The 23,521-nt window shown below is 31.8% G+C and overlaps 1 protein-coding gene across 1 annotated transcript in view; it reads right to left on the bottom strand.

The window, feature by feature from the left end:
• LOC134697363 (PGAP2-interacting protein-like) overlaps positions 1 to 23,121 on the bottom strand; it is a 28,719-nt gene extending 5,598 nt beyond the window's left edge. Inside the window, exons 1-9 of the mRNA XM_063559596.1 lie at positions 22,958 to 23,121; positions 20,282 to 20,594; positions 18,294 to 18,448; positions 17,690 to 17,876; positions 15,729 to 15,868; positions 14,914 to 15,150; positions 14,259 to 14,333; positions 13,331 to 13,410; positions 12,295 to 12,400 (exon numbers count right to left, since the gene is read on the bottom strand). Of these exons, the coding sequence (XP_063415666.1) occupies positions 12,295 to 12,400; positions 13,331 to 13,410; positions 14,259 to 14,333; positions 14,914 to 15,150; positions 15,729 to 15,868; positions 17,690 to 17,876; positions 18,294 to 18,448; positions 20,282 to 20,594; positions 22,958 to 22,997 (1,333 nt within the window). The 5' untranslated portion in view covers positions 22,998 to 23,121. The remainder of the gene's footprint in view (positions 1 to 12,294; positions 12,401 to 13,330; positions 13,411 to 14,258; positions 14,334 to 14,913; positions 15,151 to 15,728; positions 15,869 to 17,689; positions 17,877 to 18,293; positions 18,449 to 20,281; positions 20,595 to 22,957) is intronic.
• Between the last annotated feature and the right edge of the window lie 400 nt (positions 23,122 to 23,521).

Raw genomic sequence — 23,521 nt, 5'->3', positions numbered from 1 at the left:
TAGTAGTTCCAATGATTGCCAAAATCATCCAAAACTAGTATATGGCTGGCACCTTCATTGTATTAAAATATAATGATTCTGAGTTTGAGCATCTCCAAATTATTCACCAAAAACAAAAACTGGAATTTTTCACAATTGTTCCGTTTCCATGGTAACGGCAGCCATTTTTTATGGTCTTAAGACCTACTGCAACCCGAAATTTTGGGTTCCTCATTATAGTAAACTATCATTAAAATTGGTTCCATTGTCTCCAAGAAAACTGCCGGACAAAATCATTGGAAGAATAATAATAATAGTAAAGAAACAGAGGAAAAGCAATATGTCACCCGACATTGTCGATCGGGTGACATAATAATGAAAACAATGCAGGTGAAACAAGAGGAATTTTATTTCGTTTGAGTCAAAACTTCAACTATTATTAATGAACAGCTACACCAATTGCTTTTTCAATGTTATGTCAGAAAAAAAAAGAAAAAAAAAGGACTTTATTTTAATAAATCAGTCACCCAAGTTTCATGAAAACTGCTCAAAGCACTTGAGTTATTGTCCCAAATCTGGAAAATCAGTCCTTTAAAATAAATAAAATTCCATAAATCGGACACGTATAACTTGAAATGTAGAACAATAAAATGGTTAAAGTTTTTTTATTGTCAGACATGTGGACAACTGGTAAACTGACAGACAGACAACTGTACGGCCAAATGGTTTACAATAATATGTTCTGTAAACGGACATTTAAAACTCTAACTGAAATTTAGTCTTTACCAGGAACTCATGTCAGAATCTTAAATTTTCTACTTAAGTATATATTTTTTAATTCAAATTTGTCTAGCATATTTGTTTAGTGTAGAGGTTCAAAAAGGAGGCCATTTAGGCAAATTTACTGCAGTTTGAGGAACCAATTTTCTTGCTATCAATGATAAAGCTGAACTTTTGTCATGTTATGATCAAGGGAAAGTATCAAAAGATATACATAATTAATCACAAGATCATGTTGTATATATTCTTCAGAGGAAAATATAGACAACAATTTCTGTTTGTATGTGTTCAATAGGAAGCCTGCACTCAAGTACACATCTACCAAAGAAATACTTGAATACTCTTAACACCCTAAATACTTAAACCTAATGACTGAAACAAGTTTATCTATTAACCAATATTTTTTTCTCTATTAAATATTTAACATTTTCATCACATTTTTCAACTAAGGTGACATAACATAAATTTTGTTAACATATTAACAATAAGGAGAAATGTAATATCATATACACTAAGGAAACACTGAAACAAGTTAATCTATCAAGATCTATTGACGGAAATTCCACTCGAAATCTATAAATATTTTATTAGCTGAAATGATGATGATGACTTGAAGTAAAAGGTGTCAACCTATTAACTTTCTAAACATGATCTATAATTCATAGTTTGAATGTTTACAATCAATAAAACAATGTCACATGGTGTGTAAATTGGTTTTTCAATTCTATGGGGATACATTAGAAAATGTAATGAGAGTTCTCTCCTCCTGTGATCTTCCTCCACAGTTTATTTAATTCTAAAGTTTCGATTCTGTGAATGTAACTAAACAAAAGCCATTATAGATTTTTGTTCATTAGAAAGTTAATTATATTATTTTTTCAGTTAGCATTCTATAATTTGAAACTAAATAATTGCTTAGTTGCAATAACTGCTATTAAGACTTGTTAGAACACAAATAATTGCATGGTTGCAAAAACTAAATGTTTCCTTTTTGTTTTTCATTTTTTTTGTACATCAATTAAAGGCCATTATTTTTCTCGTTTGAATTGTTTTACATTGTCATTTCGGGGCCTTTTATAGCTGATTATGCGGTATAGACTTAACTCATTGTTGAAGGCCATATGGTGACCTATAGTTGTTAATTTGTGTGTCATTTTGTGGAGAGTTGTCTCATTTGCAATCATACCACATCTTTTTTTATAAAGTGTATTGTACTGCTATTTAAAACTCACAACATTATGTAAAACATATATTAATCAATATCTTTTTCAACAGTAAATGGATTATGATTTATTAGTATTTGCTTAATATCAAACATATGATGCTATAAATTTTTATTACTCAAAAACTTTTCTTTCCTTTAACGTTAAAACAGGTAATATGTAACTTGAAAATAGAGTATTTCATTTTTTAAGTGGGAATGAGGGCATAATTTGAAAAAGGTCAACAAGGTACCATATATCACTATATTTTATTGTTAATGGAGTTTTATAATGCCGTTTTATAAGATTAAAAACTTTCTAGTTCACATGGATTTTTGTTCTGTTTGTAAAATAGAAAGAAAAAAAAATTACTCCCATATAAAGTTAACTTATTTGTTTAGTGAAAATAAACTAGAGGCTCTAAAGAGCCTGTGTCGCTCACCTTGGTCTATGTGAATATTAAACAAAGGAAGCAGATTGAAAATTGACTACAAAGGTCAATAACTCCTACAGGAGTCAATTGACCATTTCGTTCATGTTGACTTATTTGTAGATCTTACTTTGCTGAACATTATTGCTGTTTACAGTTTACCTATATCTATAATAATATTCAATATAATAACCAAAAACAGCAAAATTTCCTTAAAATTACCAATTCAGGGGCCGCAACCCAAAAAACAGGTTGTCCAATTCATCTGAAAATTTCAGGGCAGATAGATCTTGACCTGATTAACAATTTTACTTCATGTCAGATTTTCTCTAAATTATTTGGTTTTTGAGTTATAAGCCAAAAACTGCATTTTACCCCTATGTTCTATTTTTAGCCGTGGCGGCCATCTTGGTTTGATGGCCAGGTCACGCCACACATTTTTTAAACAAGAAACCCCAAAGATGATTGTGGCCAAGTTTGGATCAATTTGGCACAGCAGTTTCAGAGAAGAAGATTTTAGTAAAAGATATATAAAATTTACGAAAAAATGGTTAAAAATTGACTTTAAAGGGCAATAAATCCTAAAGAGGTCAACTGACCATTTTGGTCATGTTGACTTATTTGTAAATCTGACCTTGCTGAACATTATTGCTGTTTACAGTTTACCTATATCTATAATAATATTCAATATAATAACCAAAAACAGCAAAATTTCCTTCAAATTACCAATTCAGGGGCCGCAACCCCAAAACAGGTTGTCCAATTCATCTGAAAATTTCAGGGCAGATAGATCTTCACCTGATTAACAATTTTACCCAATGTCAGATTTGCTCTAAATGCTTTGGTTTTTTGAGTTATAAGCCAAAAACTGCATTTTACCCCTATGTTCTATTTATAGCCATGGCGGCCATCTTGGTTAGTTGGCGGGGTCACCGGACACAATTTTTAAACTAGATACCCCAATGATGATTGTGGCCAAGTTTCAAATAATTTGGCCCAGCAGTTTCAGAGGAGAAGATTTTTCTAAAAGATTACTAAGATTTACGAAAAATGGTTAAAAATTGACTATAAAGGGCAATAACTCCTAAAGTGGTCAACTGATCATTTTGGTCATGTTGACTTATTTGTAGATCTTACTTTGCTGAACATTATTGCCTTTTACAGTTTATCTCTATCTGAAATAATATTCAAGATAATAACCAAAAACAACAAAATTTCCTTAAAATTACCAATTCAGGGGCAGCAACCTAACAACAGAATGTCAGATTCATCTGAAAATTTCAGGGCAGATAGATCTTCACCTGATTAACAATATTACCCCATGTCAGATTTCCCCTAAATGCTTTGGTTTTTGAGTTATAAGCCAAAAACTGCATTTTACCCCTATGTTCTATTTATAGCCATGGCGGCCATCTTGGTTAGTTGGCGGGGTCACCGGACACAATTTTCAAACTAGATACCCCAATGATGATTGTGGCCAAGTTTGGTTAAATTTGGCCCAGTAGTTTCAGAGGAGAAGATTTTTGTAAAAGTTAACGACGGACGACGACGGACGACGACGGACGACGACGACGGACGCCGGACGCAAAGTAATGAGAAAAGCTCACTTGGCCCTTCGGGCCAGGTGAGCTAAAAAAACACCAAGAAATTTGCAACTGTTTACAGGAACTAGAGGCTCCATTGAACCGAGGTTACTAACTGCTTTTATATGAATATGCACATGGGTATAAAATTTCTAGACTGACATACCCAAACCACTTAAATGTAAAACACTCCGTATGTAAAACTTGGTATTAATTTTGAAGTACTATCTAATCTATACTTCTTAAATAACGAGATTAGTTTGTTAGCCAGCATGACTTATTTGCAGATGATGTCTTGTGCTATTTTAAAGTTTCTATCTAATCATAAAATTGAAAATGGAAATGGGGAATGTATAAAGAGACAGCAACCCAACCAAATAGCAAATTACAACCAAAAAACCAACAATGGGTCTGAAACACAGCAAGAAATCCCACACCTGTTAGCTGGCTTCAGATAGCCCCTAAATAAATTGTGTACTTAAGTTTAGTGGAAATTATAGTTTTTATAGTTTTTAAGGTATTGCAGAAAACATAAAAAAAATTTGGGAAAATCATCATTTAAGAGTACTGTAAATTCAGAAATTATTGCGAAAAATGCAACAGAGTTATAATCCAAAATTGCATTATGATTTTTTTTTTTATATGATTTAAACAGAATTTTTCTCAATATTGCAAAACTTAAAATTGCATTTTAGTCTAAAATGACAAAATTAAAATAATATATGCACACAATAATTTCTGTTTTTACAGTAATAACTACAATAAGAAGTTGACTGATGAGCTGACTTTGTTATTAAAGTCTTGCTGATAAGTTTTGCTTCTTTAAGGTTTCATCTATCTTTTATAGTTTTTAGATCAAGCAAAATGTTTGTATAAAACATCATAAAGGGGTAATAACTCTAAAGGAGTCAACGAATGTTTTCTGCTGTGTTGACTAATTCGTAGTTGAGGCTTGTCTTGTTGATCATTTTTGCTTTATATATATCTATCATAGCTAGATTTCAAGATAAATACAAGAGTGCACACGCTGAAATGTCTGGCCTTCTTTACTAATCATTGATATTATGTTGATAGTCCTAAATATAAAGTTTTATACCATGATTACAACTATCACATAAACTTAACATTAATCAAGAAAACTAAACAGGGGGTCTAAACATTGAGCAATGAACCATATGAAAATGAGGTCAAGGTAATATGAATGATGCCAGACAGACATGCACAGCTAACAATTCTTCCATACAACAAATAAAGTTGACCTATTGCTTGTAGTTTAAAAACAGACCAGAACACAAAAAGTAAACACTGAGCAATGAACCGTGAAAAGGAGGTCAAGGTAAAAAAAAACTGCTGGGCTGACATATAGATCGTAAAATATTTCCATACATCAAATATAGTTGACCTATTGCATATAGTATTAGAAAAAAAGACCAAAACTTTAAAACTTAACTCTGACCACTGAACCATGAAAATGAGGTCTATAGATATAGGAAGATGTGGTGTGAGTGCCAATGAGACAACTCTCCATCCAAATAACAATTTAAAAATTAAACCATTATAGGTTAAAGTACGGCCAGATGACAACTGCCAGTTACACATGTACACCTTACAGTCCTTCCATACACCGAATATACCAGACCTATTGCTTAAAGTATCTGCATGAGATATGGACTTGACCACCAAAACTTAACCTTGTTCACTGATCCATGAATTGAGGTCGAGGTCAAATGAAAACTGTCTGATGGGCATAAGGACCTTGAAAGGTACGCACATACCAAATACAGTTATCCTATTACTTATAATTATAAGAGAGAATTGAATCTTAACTTTTTTTTCAAGTAGTCACTGAACCATGAAAATGAAGAGAGAATTTAACATTACAAAAAATTATTAACTTTTTTCCAAGTAGTCACTGAACCATGAAAATGAGGTCAAGGACATTGGACATGTGACTGACGGAAACTTCCTAACATGAGGCTTCTATATACAAAGTATGAAGTATCCAGGTCTTCTACCTTCTAAAATATAAAGCTTGTAAGAAGTAAGCTAAAGCCGCAGCAACTTCACTATACCTATGTCAGGCTTTCTGTGACAAAAGTCACAGGCTCCACAAAAACATTCAGCTGATTTTTACAGCGTTATCTCCCTGTAGTGTTTTGTACCACCTGAAACATTAAATATCCCTTTCATTTTTCTCATTATCATTGTTGTTGGATTGCTGTCCCTTTGAAGGACATACCCCACATCTCCTTTATTCAAACTAAACATGAAACATATGTTAAGATGAATATAGGAATTTCTCTTTCTTATTTATTACTTTATTGAGTTTTTATCCTCTTGTTTCAAATGCTGTCTCATTGACCATTACACACATGTATTTTATTGTAAGTTAAACTTGAAGAAAGAGGTCATAATAGACATGAGCTTGTTGTTCGGTGTGAGCCAAGGTTCCGTGTTGAAGGCCGTACTTTAACCTATAATGGTTTAATTTTTAAATTGTTATTTGGATGGAGAGTTGTCTCATTGGCACTCAAACCACATCTTCCTATTTCTATGATAGACTATTTTCATTTTACCAACAGCCACAAAGTAGAATTTAATTTTTTATAATGATAATACTAAAACATTATCAAGGTATTCCAAATCAGTAGCGATTGTCTATTGTCTTCATTGGTAAAATTTGAAAAAAAGCTGATTATAAAACAGAGGATTACTACTTTTCCAACAGAGTGTTCTATTATTCTAGTTATTGTTTTAAAATAGTTGCTTATTGTTAAACTTAAACTTCTGAATCAAATTCTTTAATGAAAAGAATCAAGACGATTTAACCTCATACTCTCACTAAATCATCCTATATTAGTATTGTGGAGGTTAAAAGTATGATATTTTCGCTAATATAAACAAACACGTCTGTTCAGCCATAACTTTTAATAATAACTCAAAGAGTCCATGACGACATCACTGAAGTAGCCAACGTCGCCAATTGTAATGTACAAACTAAGGAACATCGTTATTCCACAATAATCTCGACAAATATATTGAATAAATTTTTGATGTAGACAGAACACAAGAAATCATTAGAATCCAGAATATTCCAACTCGTAAAGTTTGGCCTTTGTAGTTTCAGGACTATTTACCTCACTAAGACATCCTATAAATATAGTTCCTGATGAAGACAGTGCGAGGGAACATGGACGTATGATTCCCATGTCCTGGAGATTGTAGTAGGTAATAAATTGTCCTTGGTCAGTCAGTATATGAAGTAAATGATTTTCCATATCAGTAAGAACAATCGTATCTGATGGTGTTGTTAGAATTCCTTGAGCTATCAATGGATTATTATCGGTGTTGACATCAGGGTGACCTGTGTAAATCTCTAGAATGTCTCCTCCTGGTGATAACACTACCACTCTACTTCTACTATCCTCATCTAACCAATCCACCACACAGATAGTACCATTGCAAGTGGTGGTTATGTATTTTGGGTAGGTAAATAGACTTTTGTTATGTCTGGTAAGCGTTAGAAATCTAGGCAAAGGAAATAATTGTTTCTTATGTTCATATTCCTTCAATTGTTGTCCTTTTGGATCCATTGCAATCACTACACGTCTTCCTGTGGCAGGGAATGGTTCTCCTGGAGACCTGGCTCCTATGAAAACTCTTTGATCACTGGTCAAATGGATACTGAGTACGATTAATGGTGTTACATCATACCTGGAACCTGTCATCTGTCCTGTCATGGTGTTGATTAGTTTGAGGTGAGTCCCAACTGTTGTAACAAGAATGTCATTTGAATGACTTTTTGCCATTCCATAAATCATTATGCTTTGACTTATTATAATTTCAGTTCTATTTTCCCTAAGTTTGACATTTTGTAACTTTGATTTTAACCAATCCCCCATCCACATAGAACCATTAGAACATACTATGTAGTGAATATGTGTAAGATCTGTTGTATATTCTTTATATATTTCAAACTTAAACCTTCTCGGCTGTTTTTGCATGATTTCAACATAGCCTTTCATATAGTCATCTTCTTCCATGAACTCATGTACCTTATGAACTTTGGTGATACACTTAAAACAGATAAGTTTTTGACATGTATCACAGTAAAGACAACAGGACTGTTTGCCATGATCTTCACAATTCACATCCTTGAATGCGGTGGTTTTATTTGACTCTTCCTGTTTCCCTATATTTTTTATGTTTATAATTCTATGGTCATTGGCAATCCTCTGATGAATTCTGTCCTTACACCTGTCACACATCAAAAGATCACATTCAATACATTTCCAGTTTATTTTATTTCCAATTTCACATAGTAGACATCCAACTGGAATTTGACCTTCTTGAATTGAACTTGCAAACGCCATTTCAAAATTTTAAGATGTCTGACTTTTATACTTCCTAGTAAGCATTTTTGTTTGTCTCTCCCTATGTTTTTACTTTAAAATTCCCTTTTTAATCTACCCTTACTTAGATATCAAATTTCAATAAATATTTAAATTTTCCTTGTTTATATCTACATATACATCTTTTCTGTTTGCTCATCTCTATATAAACTTCAAAAGCTCTATGAACCATCCTTGTTTATATCTTCATCTGTATCTTTCTCGGTAGCTTATCTCTATATCAATTTCAATAGCTATTTATATCTCCAAAATATCAACCTTGTTTACGCCTACATCGATCTTTTCTGTTATATTATCTTCCTTGTTTACATCTACATCAACATCTTTTCTGTTAGCTTATCTCCCTTGTCTACATCTAGATATGTTCTGTTAGTTTATCTCCCTTGTTTACATCTACATCTTTTCTGTTAGTTTATTTCCCTTGTCTACATCTACATCTGTTCTGTTAGTTTATCTCCCTTGTCTACATCGACATCCGATCTGTTAGTTAATCTCTCTTGTCTACATCTACATCTTTTCTGTTAGTTTATTTCCCTTGTCTACATCTACATCTGATCTGTTAGTTTACCTCCCTTGTCTACATCTACATCTGTTCTGTTAGTTTATCTCCCTTGTCTACATCTATATATGTTCTGTAAGTTTATCTCCCTTGTCTACATCTATATCTTTTCTGTTAGTTTATCTCCCTTGTCTACATCTATATCTTTTCTGTTAGTTTATCTCCCTTGTCTACATCGACATCTGTTCTGTTAGTTTATCTCCCTTGTCTACATCTACATCTTTTCTGTTAGTTTATTTCCCTTGTCTACATCTACATCTGATCTGTTAGTTTACCTCCCTTGTCTACATCTACATCTGTTCTGTTAGTTTATCTCCCTTGTCTACATCTATATATGTTCTGTAAGTTTATCTCCCTTGTCTACATCTATATCTTTTCTGTTAGTTTATCTCCCTTGTCTACATCTATATCTTTTCTGTTAGTTTATCTCCCTTGTCTACATCGACATCTGTTCTGTTAGTTTATCTCCCTTGTCTACATCTACATCTTTTCTGTTAGTTTATTTCCCTTGTCTACATCTATATCTGATCTGTTAGTTTATCTCCCTTGTTTACATCTACATCTGTTCTGTTAGTTTATCTCCCTTGTCTACATATATATCTTTTCTGTTAGTTTATTTCCCTTGTCTACATCTACATCTTTTCTGTTAGTTTATCTCCCTTGTCTACATCTATATCTTTTCTGTTAGTTTATCTCCCTTGTCTACATCTATATCTGATCTGTTAGTTTATCTCCCTTGTTTACATCTACATCTGTTCTGTTAGTTTATCTCCCTTGTCTACATATATATCTGATCTGTTAGTTTACCTCCCTTGTCTACATCTACATCTGTTCTGTTAGTTTATCTCCCTTGTCTACATCTATATATGTTATGTAAGTTTATCTCCCTTGTCTACATCTATATCTTCTGTTAGTTTATCTCCCTTGTCTACATCTATATCTTTTCTGTTAGTTTATCTCCCTTGTCTACATCGACATCTGTTCTGTTAGTTTATCTCCCTTGTCTACATCTACATCTTTTCTGTTAGTTTATTTCCCTTGTCTACATCTACATCTGATCTGTTAGTTTACCTCCCTTGTCTACATCTACATCTGTTCTGTTAGTTTATCTCCCTTGTCTACATCTATATATGTTCTGTAAGTTTATCTCCCTTGTCTACATCTATATCTTTTCTGTTAGTTTATCTCCCTTGTCTACATCTATATCTTTTCTGTTAGTTTATCTCCCTTGTCTACATCGACATCTGTTCTGTTAGTTTATCTCCCTTGTCTACATCTACATCTTTTCTGTTAGTTTATTTCCCTTGTCTACATCTATATCTGATCTGTTAGTTTATCTCCCTTGTTTACATCTACATCTGTTCTGTTAGTTTATCTCCCTTGTCTACATATATATCTTTTCTGTTAGTTTATTTCCCTTGTCTACATCTACATCTTTTCTGTTAGTTTATCTCCCTTGTCTACATCTATATCTTTTCTGTTAGTTTATCTCCCTTGTCTACATCTACATATTTTCTGTTAGTTTATCTCCCTTGTTTACATCTAAATCTGTCTGTTAGTTTATCTCCCTTGTCTACATGGACATCTGATATGTTAGTTTATCTGCCTTGTCTACATCTATATCTTTTCTGTTAGCTTATCTCCCTTGTCTACATCTATATCTTTTCTGTTAGTTTATCTCCCTTGTCTACATCTATATCTTTTCTGTTAGTTTATCTCCCTTGTCTACATCTATATCTTTTCTGTTAGTTTATCTCCCTTGTCTACATCGACATCTGTTCTGTTAGTTTATCTCCCTTGTCTACATCTACATCTTTTCTGTTAGTTTATTTCCCTTGTCTACATCTATATCTGATCTGTTAGTTTATCTCCCTTGTTTACATCTACATCTGTTCTGTTAGTTTATCTCCCTTGTCTACATATATATCTTTTCTGTTAGTTTATTTCCCTTGTCTACATCTACATCTTTTCTGTTAGTTTATCTCCCTTGTCTACATCTATATCTTTTCTGTTAGTTTATCTCCCTTGTCTACATCTACATATTTTCTGTTAGTTTATCTCCCTTGTTTACATCTAAATCTGTCTGTTAGTTTATCTCCCTTGTCTACATGGACATCTGATATGTTAGTTTATCTGCCTTGTCTACATCTATATCATTATTTAATTACTCAACAGGTCAGACAATTGTCAATTATGATTTAAAATTAAATCTTGGGTTTAATTTACGTAGAAAAAAATATTTGTTTACTTCTAATACACATGCTTTGTTTACTATGTAATACGCATGCTTGAAATTCTCCTCCACAGATTTAGACAATTAATTTAAATTTAAAATAATTTCATCCTAAATAAAGCTTGTGCAACTATTTTAATTAATATTCTTTTACTATTAAAGGTAAAATATTAAAAAGCCGATGATTTCCTGTGATTTGGATAAACAAAACTAATCCCGAAAAAGAGTCCGGAATTGTTCGTTTTAGTATTGTCGTAGTACATCCGGTTTGAATTTTGACTTGAGAATCAAAGGAAACGTGAGCGATAACTGAGAATATTATTGTTTTGAGTCATTAAAATCATTTTATTTTTCAACTGTTGCCTTCCCTTAATTGCTCTTAAAAGATTTTAGGAAAATGGTAGGACAAATCATGAAGTAAATGCGATGCAACAGTGAAACAAGTTTGTTGATGCTACGAACATGACGATCGAGTATGAGCATACTCATAATGAGTCTCATGCAGTAATGTGATTTTGACAATAATATTTTGAAAGGGGGCATCAACTTTTAAGTTGAATGAAAATGACCGATATTAGGTGAAAAAATTTTGCGGATCCTTGCATGTTACTATATAGATATCTATATGTATCAGATATCAGATTTATTACGATGATCACCAAGTCTAATTATTCACATTTTAAATAAGAATCTTGTAACAATTTCTGAATTTACAGTTTTCTAAATCTGTGTGCAAAAGAACAAACCTCCAATATAATTGTAAATAACATTATCACTATTTTGTGCAATTTTCCTTTGATCTTTTTTTGTGATAATTTTTCATTTCATGCTACTTGCTTGAGATTGAAAATTGTCACTAGAAACTAAGCAGGCACGTGGTGTTGATTACAAAATTGACATGAAATTGACATGAAATTGACAACATCGTCATAGGAAAAATAGTGATAAACAGATTATCAGTGGTCATCTCAACTCGATTGCCTTCTCACTTTTGCCGTCACCGGCTCAAGCAAGAGAATCAATCTCATCGCGATGATCAACGATAATCTATAAATACTATTGAATTCCTTGGATGATTTCCACATAAGAAAGCATAACTTCTAAAATCATACATACCAGTGTCTTTAAAGAGTTTGGCAGCTCTCTCCATACTCGGCCATCCTTTGTTGTCATATCCAAAATGAAATGTCCAAATTGCAACAGAAAATTCTTTTTCATTCTTCTACAATGTACAAAAGAAATCTATCTTTATTAACCAACTAAGATCAAAAATATTTATTTCTAAATTCTAAATTTTATTTATTTAGGTAAAAGAAAATATTTTTAAATTTTTAATGAATTCATTAAGATATGTGTTTTTTTCTCAATTGAGGATTTTCTGGTATTGTGTGGCAATTTTGATTCATTTATATGTTTCAGGAGTTCAATGTGGCATCCATTTCCCTGAACTAGAACACATTACTGTTTAGTAGCCATGTGAAGCCAAACTCTGTATGCTTAATTTTCTACTGATTTGAAGACCACCTGGTGGCCTTGGGCTATTTTCTCTTTGACATATTCCATGGTAACAGTTACAGAAGTGTGACAATAGTTTAGGATATGGTTTACAATTTTTTGGGGGGAATTTAGTACTGTGGATTCATAATTATTGTTGGAATATTAAATATTCAATTTCTTAGGTACAGGTAAACCTCAAATTCAAATGTTTAACAAATTCCATTTTTTTTTAAGCTTTGCATGCAGACATCATGGATAAAGGCAAAACCACAAAACCATGTATTCACAAATGTTTCCATAATTCACAATAAAATTTCATATATTTCTATTCACTTATACTAAAGTTATTTGAAGGCTGTATGGTGACCTATAGTTGTTAATGTTTGTGTCATTTTGATCTTTTGTGGATAGTTGTCTCATTGGCAATCATACCACATCTTCTTTTTTATATTATTATCTGGAAACCAAATGGTGGTACCAATATACGACAGCATAAAAATTGATATTAAGGAAAATAAATGAATCCACAATATTAAAATAAGATCAAATTAGATGTGCAGCCTAAATACATCATTTACAAAATGATAAAATTACTTTCATATGTGTGAATGAATTTTCTACTTTTAAAATTTTAATAAATTTATCAATTTAATACCTTTTCTGGTTGTTTAATTTGATTGTCACTGTATCTCATTCCATAACCCAATAGTCCTATACACACAATCAATACAGTCACTGAAATACATTTATATATTACTATTATAATCAACATCAATATTTTAAAGCTTTTTATGTATGGTTTGTACAATGATTGATTCATATCCAAGAATCAGGTCATCAATTCTTATTCTTATATTTTATTTTTTGTTAGACAATGGTTGTCTTTTTTGCTAGAATCCATGACCTTGATAAAAAGTGATCATGTTGAATTATATTTGACAAGCTAAACAGCATAACACTGCATCAATGATGGTTATATTCCCAGTACAGTGAAACCTGTCCAAAATGAAACTTGCATAAACTGAAAATCTGTCTAAACCAAAAATGTTCATAACAAACTAAATGAGATGTTAACCTGGCCTTGCATTCATTAAACTTTCAAGTCAGTTTTTTGTACTCGTACTCGAAAACCAACCAATCAAACTACTGGATTTCATGTTTCGAGCATGATTTTTGTGCTCCGAGCACTGAACAAAGTTTTATGCCGTCAAGGCCTGATTGAACTGGACATCTGCCAAAACTCAACAAAATCTTTGGTCACAATTCAGTTTGGACAGGTTTCACTGTAAATGTATCAGTATAAAAGTTTTGCAATTCTTCAAATAACTTCAAAGCCATTAAATTATCTGAGTGTTTTATTCTCTACTGTGATATTTTAGGCCAAATGCAAATGATTTTACATGACAGTTAATATAAAAAAAAGAAGATGTGGTATGATTGCCAATGAGACAACTCTACACAAGAGACCAAATGACTCAGAAATTAACAACTATAGGTCACAGTATGGCCTTCAACAATGAGCAAAGCCCATATGCATTCTTATGTATGACACAGATAGGAACAAAACTTAAAGACACACTGACCTGTTCTTATTTTGTTGAATGGAACCGGTTTCTTGTTGTCACATGGAAATGCTGTATGGCTATTATATTCTCCACCTAGATAACATAGCAATCAATAAGCTGAAGTTTATATAATTAAAGTTTCGGTGTATAATAACAATGAAACATGATCATGCAATATTGTCTGTTAGATTTTCTCATAGATTGTATAAGGTTGTGATGCTATATTTTCTAGAAACCAGAAGGCATTTCATAATTTTCTTTTAACTGAGATACTATATGGAGTTTGTGGGTTTAAAATGATTTTGAACATTAAATTCCATCTGCCTAACACAAAGAGAGTATCAAAAGATTTAGGAGATAACTATATTGTATTTTAAGCTCCTATGGCATCAATTGGTGATTTGATGGTCACTACCGACAGGTATTTGCCACCATCACATAACTAATTGATAAATTGATACTGTCTAAGCTTAAAATACTTTTTGTACAAAATTGTAATCTCCGTTCTAACGAAACTGACAGAAAACGATGTCCAATTATATATTTTCATATGTCATCTGGGCTGGTGAGAAAGTTTTCATAGCATCAACTTTGAATAGATGCCATGAAAATTATTGGCATTATCCAATCAAAATGAGTTTTACAAATGATTATATTAGAACTATCATTATACCTATAAACATTCCTATGAAGATCCCTATCATCACAACAGCTATAAGGAAGTCTGTATGTTCTCTAGTATATACGCCTCCTGGTACAAAGTTGTAGGCTACCGTCCATACAAAGAAAAATATCTGTACCAGGTAAGTTACCATGACAACAAACATTGACCTTGCTGGAGGACACAAGGTCAATCTATCAACCAGAACAGGCCATACTGACATTGTGTAAATGGACAGTGCAAGTCCACCTGTAACAGAATAATAAGAAACAGTTATTTTATGATTATAATTTGAAATTGCAATTAAACATTTACATGTAGTAAAAAAATCAAAGGTTATCAGATAGTAGGTTACTGTACAAAACATGCAAGATATTGCTGTGCATTTCATTTTAGGAAATCACTGGCTGCAAAATTGAAAGCTTACAATATTATACATGTATTGATTCAAAAGGTACTTTAGTTAGCAAAATGTTTTATTTCTAGTGGTCATTGAAAAGTCTACATTTCTATATTCTATTAAATAAACTGGTATTATTATTTTTTTAAGGTTACATACTATATTTTCCATCAAATTGTCAAAAAGTATATTCTTTATTTCGTTTTTTTGTGGATATTTGATTTTGTGATTAAAAAAAGTCTGCATACAAGCCTTCAGAAAATGTTTTAAATTTGTCGTTATCCTGTAGCCATAGATTCCACAAAAAACTGGTTGACCCACAAATAATGTCCCACTGTTTAACCCATGCTTGCATACAAAAATTTATCTTTCAGTGCACACAGGCCTAAATAGATTGGTTAAAGAAATTAAAATGCATTAAACCAACCCATGAATCCCATCCATGTTGGAAGGTAATATAACATCAATATAGAAATCAATCCCACAATCCACCAGATCTTTGACTTTGTTATCCCACTCCAGGACATTACCAGTACTCCCAAACCTAAACCTATCAATATTAAGGATCTGCAACAAAAAGAAATATTTTTTTTTAAGGTTTTTAATATCAAAGTGACATTATAACAATGACATGTTTATTCATGAATAAATATTTTATGAAGAAAGCATGTGTATGTGTACTTAAAAAGACGAATCTAACAATCTATACATTTTCAGATACTTTTATAATATTGCATTGTATTTTTAAAATTTAATCAGACTTTGTATTTACTGCCAGTTCTCACAGCACACTTTTTGGATCACAGGGACCACACCCTATTTTTCAGACTTTTGGTTTTAATTCTATAGGCCTGTAAGACTAATTTTCACAGGTCCACCAGAGTCTCAAAAAACAAGAGGCCCAGTATATAACATGTATTATTAAAAGATATTTTAAGATTAAAACTCATTTTTATCTCTGACATTGCTTTTTAATCAGATTCTTTTTCTTTTCTTTTACAGATCATAACTTGTTTAGTATCAACATTCTAATGCTACTTTTTGTTTTCCATTTTTAGGGTTTTTGCTTGTTTTGCATGATTTTAGCCATGTGTATTTTTCATATTGATATTTTTATGGTAGGCATTTTTGTTGTAGTTTTTATTTCACTATTCAAATCTGACACAATGTACCTTTTACGTTGTTGTCAAAGATTTGTTTAAATTACCATAATGAATGTACAGCGCCTTAGAGTATTTTTTTTATAGGGCACTTTATAAATAAATTTTCATTATTTAATATTAAATTCTCTGGCTTTGAACAGACTACTGATAAGTTTTGAAGACTAGACTGTAGATAATGTAGAAATCATCATATGCTATTGTCTGGGCTCCATTGTTATATAATTCAATTTTGGATGTAACACATCTTCTAATTGGCTGACGTTATTTTGTTATCAGCCCATAGACATAATTTAGTCATGTGACCGTGATGTCATAAACGTTTTTTCATGGTTTTCTACAAATGACTGTAATATTTTTTCTGTCTATTCGAAATAACATAAAAATGTGGTGCACACTGTTAAACAACCCTCTTCACATGTTATTCAGTGTGTACCAAATTTTTTATGTTATTTCTTCATAGACAGAAAATATCATAGTCATTCCTTAAATGTTAAAAACCATTTGTTTTGCAATGAATGTTGAGTGTTGAATAGCTGTCTTAAATATTGGATCTATATCCCAGTAACTTTGTTTATATATTCATTTGAATCTTTGGAAACTTTTCTTTATGATTCGGTTAAAAAAGATTGCAACCATTTTGCAGAGTTTTTAATAATAAACAATAAGTTTCTGTTTAAGCATGTCCAAAGCTTGTGGTTAAAACTTGTTTCACTTCTAATCCTCGATGAAAGAATTAAATTTAAATTTTAAAACATTTATCACTATTATTTTGTATGGTTGATGCAGCCTAGCACTTAAGGTGGTACCTAACACTACAGGGAGATAACTCTGTAAAATCAGCTTAACGCTTTAATTACGTTGTGTTGTAAAGGGAATATTAAGCTTCTCAATGATCAAAATTGGTGTTTGTCAAATTGCTATATAACCAGTGTAATTTTTCTGATAAAATGGTTGGTTCAAAATTTTTGAAATTTATATATTTTTATTAAAGGATCAAAGTAAATACTTTGTCAAAATTTTATGAAAATTAAACGAGCCAAATTAATTTTAGTGAAAGTGTTGGGTACCAACTTCAGTTTTCTGTAAAGTATTGTGTATACAGTTGTCGTCCTATAATGGTATTTTTGTTAGGTCATGGTGTTGTCTGTATCTGTATGACCTACAGTTTTTGATTGCCTTTTCAGAACCCTTTCCCCATTTTTCTGTGAATCTAAAATTTACTTACCCCCATGGATACGGTGCAGGTCCATGATCAGGATATCCTTTCACAACCCATCTCAGAACCAATGACGATTCACCAAAACACCAATGTGTAAGATATAACAAACTACCAAAACCAATGGCTGTTGGTAACCAATATGGTCGGTCAGTTTTCTTGGAAGGAGATTCTTTTACTTCAGATATATCGGAACCTTAAAAAGATTTAATGAACTTCAAGGAACTTAAGAGTAGATTTACTAAAGGGTTACAGTGGAGGAGCTATGCTGGGGTGGGGGCACTTCAATACTAAATTGATAGGGGTTGCTGCTGGGGTTCTGTTACCCAACTCTTTAGATATAATTTAGATTTTAATAATGTATACCTTTTCATATATTGTGGAGGTAAAGATGTAACTTTGCCCCATATATTGGTTAGGTTTCGTTTGTGGTGTGTTGGAAAAGAAAGTTATAGGGCTTTTCATATACTGTGGATTTATTTATTTTCTGTATATAGGAAGTGGTCCCTAATAATGATAAAAAAAATGCAAGCAATATTTTCTAAGTTTTGTAATACATGTAGTGAAGTTAGATTAATATTGAATTTCACTATAATGTCTAAATTATACAAACCTGAGATAATATGGTCTAATGCTGCTATAGCTCCAATACCTATCACAATAGAATTAGTCTGGTTACTCCACCATGTTGGTACAAAGGAAACAAACCATACTCTACTGGTTACAAAGGACAGGAAACCTAAAATTATTCCCCAAAATGTGTGGCACCTGAAAATAAATACTTTGTTTATGAGAATGTAAAAAATAAATGTAAATTTGATGTGTGCAGAATTTGGTCAAATTAACCAACTATTTACATCTGTTGCTCCATATGGCAGATTTTACAGTATTGTGTTCTGTCTCCTACTTTCATGTTGCTAACGTGACGGAGACAAAAATGAGTAACGTTAGCAACATTTGGACATGTCACATGAGCAACAACATCTTTAAAAGTTAAAATGTATGCACATAGTGATGTTTAATATATGCCTGGAGTAATAAAATTGTACAGTCTGGTTTAGAATTTCTAAATATACAGAATGTCATTTGCAGGTGTACTTTATATCAAATGAATACACAAGAAACCAAAAAAATAGTAACGTTAGCGACATTTGGACATGTCACATGAGCAACAACATCTTTAAAAGTTAAAATGTATGCAAACAGTGATGTTTAATATATGCCTGGAGTAATAAAATTGTACAATCTGGTTTAGAATTTCTAAATATACAGAATGTCATTTGCAGGTGTACTTTATATCAAATGAATACACAAGAAACCAATTCGTAATAGTAACATTAGCAACATCTACTATCATGATATTACGTTTTGTTGCGAATGTCTTTTTGATGGACGGAATACATTTCAGGTCCTCTTGTAACGATATTACATACAACTTGCCTTTTTTGCATCCCCATCATGTGAAGGAACTGACTCCGAATCTATTTCTGCAAAGGGCGATATCGTAACTCCTATACAGGAGAGTTACAGATCTAAATATATGTTGCTCACGTGACACTGATTTGGACGGAAACCTAGAGCAGTAACGTTCGCAAAAAATAAAACAGCCAATGATATTGATTCCTCAAGTCCTTTGACCCCCTTACGTCATCCAAATTTAATATGATTGCTATTTTCAATTATTTATAAAACCCAGGATAAAAATAACTACAATTGGCTGTCTGAGAACCAACAAGAAAATTGCGATTGTGACATACCACAATGGACGGAAAAGACGTGACGTTAGCAACAATATTATTAAATTACCTTTTTTAGCCTTTACCAATAAAAATCTGCCTTAAAGTTATGAGTAAAACACAAAAGAAGACTTTTTATTAAAATATAAGTCCATGTTATTAGGCTCCACTTATAAATAATACTTCAAAATTCCACTCCAAATAAGCTGGATGTCAGTAAAGTAGGTCATGATGTCTATTCCATGTCCAATATTTTGAAATTGAAAACCCTCTAATTCCAACAAAAAACACAAACACAGAGTAATTTTTATTTTTATTTACTCAGAAAGACACATTTTATTCAATAACATAATGCATTACTCCATTACACAGTCTGTTTCACAGTTTCAGCAATTGCTTTTTTGATGGATACACAAAAACAATAATTCCTTCTTATTGTAAAATCTGCCATATGCTTTAATTTTTTAGGCTTTTCCGTATGAACAATTATTTTTCTTGTTGCAGAAAATTCAGTTTGATACTGTCTTGTGAAAGCTTATTCATTTTTCAACTCTGAGCAGGCCAGGATATTCATTTTTAAAAGCCTTCTTAAGAAAATTAAATGGTGACATCCCATTATTCTTATTTCATGTATAAATGTATGCGATTTTTTTGTTTGTTTGAAACTATCAGTAATAATGTCAGCTTTAACATATATATCAATGATGTTTTATAAACACAATTTTAAACTTAATTTTAAAGTTTGGATTTTTTTTTTTAATTCATTATACAATATTAAGTAATATGTAGCTTGATAATACATGTTTAAATTTCAGTAAAACTCACTTGTCAGGTGAATGGGGCGACCAAATAATAACAAACATACCTTATTCTAGAGTCTTTACTCCACAAAGTTACAGTAAAAACTAACATAGCAGCACCTGTCCCAAGTGCTAGTATAGCCAGCCTCATCAATGTGGTACTGGCTTGGAATGAGGCAAGGCTGCCAACAGTTGCCAGGCGAAGTATACCTAATATCCATCTGTTCTGTAGAAGTTTGAGAACACCTGGTATTCCAAGGAGTACAGGTGCAAAAAATGTGACAGCAAATATCTCATATCCAGAAAGTTCCAATTCATTCAATGGATAAAACCATATCATTGGTCCTAGGCCTTGGAATAAGGACCAAAATACATATCCTAAAAAAAAAAAAAAATATATACCATAGAATTTTTTCAACATGTTTAATGTATTAAAAATTTAAACATGCTAACATCTTTTTTTACATTTTAACTTTATTCTGTTTGAATATATACAATTGATTTATGAATTAAGGCATTGCTAGGGTTCCATATTAGTAAATAATATTAAAATGAAATGCCTCAAACTGAATATGTGTTGTAATTTTGAGTCAGGTCTTTGATTGTTTGATTGTTTCTGTTAAATCAAGTCACAACTTCAGAAGACTTTAGGGGATTCATAGCTTGGTATATTTTATATAAACACCTATTTTCTGGTTTAGAGTATATGTTTTTTTCGATAGATGTCTTTTGTTTATATTTGTTATTGGTTGCTGTCTCATTGATATATATATATCGTACACCACATCTCTTTTTATTTTTTTATCCATATATATATATGTATTGTACTGATCATTAAATGAAGTGACAAATGCTTACCATGCTTACATCCAATTTATTTGAACTTTGGTCATGTTGGTGGATAGAAATGGTGTCTTTTTATCATGTTTATATTAACAAAATAAAGTATGGATCTAAAAAGAAGGGATTTTGCATTTGATGCAAATGTTTTATTATTTACATTTATAATGTTTGATACTGGCCATGGGCCAAAGTTTTCACTGAGTGGCAATGGTGATTAAAGACATACATTGTACATAACATAGAGGCCACATTGATAAAAAAAAAAAAAGAAAAAGAAGAATCAATAGCAAAATAAGTCAAAAAAGAAAAAAAAAAGAAATAGAAAATATTGCCCAGAATTCATATATATATTTTGTTACGTCCTGTTAATTAAATTATTCATGTTATCATTGTTTTCTATTTATGCACCATGTTTATATAAATGTTGTTTTACTATTTGTATGTCTGTAAATAATTATTCTTGTTGACCTGTTTACCTATAGGAACCAGGTTTACATTTGTTTCACATGATTGACTTTATGTTGCTGATTTACCTTGTATGAGTGTATTATGATATCATGTGACTGGTCAGTTCTACTATAAAAGGCTTCTGAAATTACACTTAGGTGTTCAGGCTCTCGATATACACAGAACTTTACGAACCCTTGGTGAAGGCAGCCATGACATTTATAATTAAGTTATAATTAATTTGTAGACATTGGTTACAACCCATAATTGTGTTTAAAGATACCCAATTATTGTGGTTAATGATAACCAGGAACTGTGGTATAACTATACCAATAACTGTGCCGGTTAACATGGTTAAAGTATCCCACTAAATATGGTTAGAGTATACCAATAGCTGAGGTTAAACTTTACCAAGAATTATGGTTAAAACTATACCAAGAATTGTGGTAAAGAACTGACCAGTTGTTTTTGTCATTGTATATTAAGACTTGTTACTATTACTATAACTAAAGCAGTCGATACTATCCGACCGCTAATAAAATCATTTATCCTCAGAAAATCTTGATTCATCTAGCCATATTAACGATATCGGTTCATGCTCGCAACTGAGACACTTAATGCACTAAACCCAAAATTGTAGCGAAAGGCGAGCTCGTTACAATATATATTATACATGTAGGACTAATTATAAAGTGGTATACAAATATTTTTTCAAAAGATATAAAATGTATAAGTTATACAGCCATGACAGTTGTACATGTTGTAACAAAGAAAATATAAATAATGAGCTCTTATAACATAATACAGTATTAATATACATGTATGGTAGAAACAACTTTTTCTACAATGCTGAAAAGGTACATGGCCGAATGAGCTACATGGCCAAAATGTCTTGTTGGTTACCATGTTACCCTGATAAGTTACACCTTCATAGTCCATATAATTATGGTGTCTACTTACACAAAGGTTCCTGGTTCCATACCCATGCTGGAGCTCTCCCTTGACACCATGTGTGAGTATGGTCTTCAGTAGTCCGAGATTACTCTGACGTCCAAGGACTGTTTTGCCAGACAAGCCCAACGGCCCCAGCTTGTCTGGCAAAACAGCCATGGACGTCAGAGTAATCTCAGACTAGGTTTTCAGAAACAATGATAGTCTGTAGGACTGGGATGATAAATGGCTGACCCCTGTTTAGAGAGACTCAGAGTTATCATCTCTTGCATGTAAAAAACACACTTGTAGATTGGGAAAAAGAGTAGGATAATGTCGCTACAAGGCAGCACTAGCAAACACAAAGTGGAAAGGAATTGATATAAGTTACAATAAATTGTTTCCCTATCCACTAGGCACTACAAATAAATATGTACTAAATAATGATGATGTCTTGAACATGTTGAAAGGCTTTTAAAATTATTTTTTTGTGACAACAATGTTTTTTCATATTTTTATACCTTGTACACATTCCCTGACTAACGTTCTGGGTTCAATCATGTTAAAAGGGTTTTATTTTATATTATCTGTATTTGGCCATTTCACCGGAATATCCTACTAGCATTTTGTATTTTACAACAAATTTAAGTCTTGGTTAATGAAAATCTGTTTGGTATATTTCTAAAAGAATGTTCCTCTCTGGAACCAATATTAAAGACAAACAATCACCAAAACAAGAATGCACAGCCGTAACCCAAATAATTTCAAACTCTTATCTTATAGTAATAGAAATAAAACCATGCTATAAAAGATTTAAAATAGCATAAATGATACTCTTTTTTACCATCCAGATGAGTAATAAACGTAATTAAAAGTAAGGTAAATTATGGTGCATTTCATTTATTGACTTAAAACTGAGACTACTATGTGTTATAGTAGTCTCAGCTTAAAATTATAATATTAGTTTTAATTTTAAGAAATAAAATGGGTACAATCTTGCCAGAGTTACATCTAATCAGAGACATATAATTGTATTATATGTCTCTGTTTGGAATAAGTATTTTTATTTAAAAAAAAAATAGTTT

The sequence above is a fragment of the Mytilus trossulus genome, chromosome 14, assembly GCF_036588685.1.
Source record: "Mytilus trossulus isolate FHL-02 chromosome 14, PNRI_Mtr1.1.1.hap1, whole genome shotgun sequence".
Classification (NCBI taxonomy): Eukaryota; Metazoa; Mollusca; class Bivalvia; order Mytilida; family Mytilidae; genus Mytilus; species Mytilus trossulus.
Note: the sequence above shows the minus strand (reverse complement) of the source record. Positions and strands in the feature narration are given on the sequence as shown.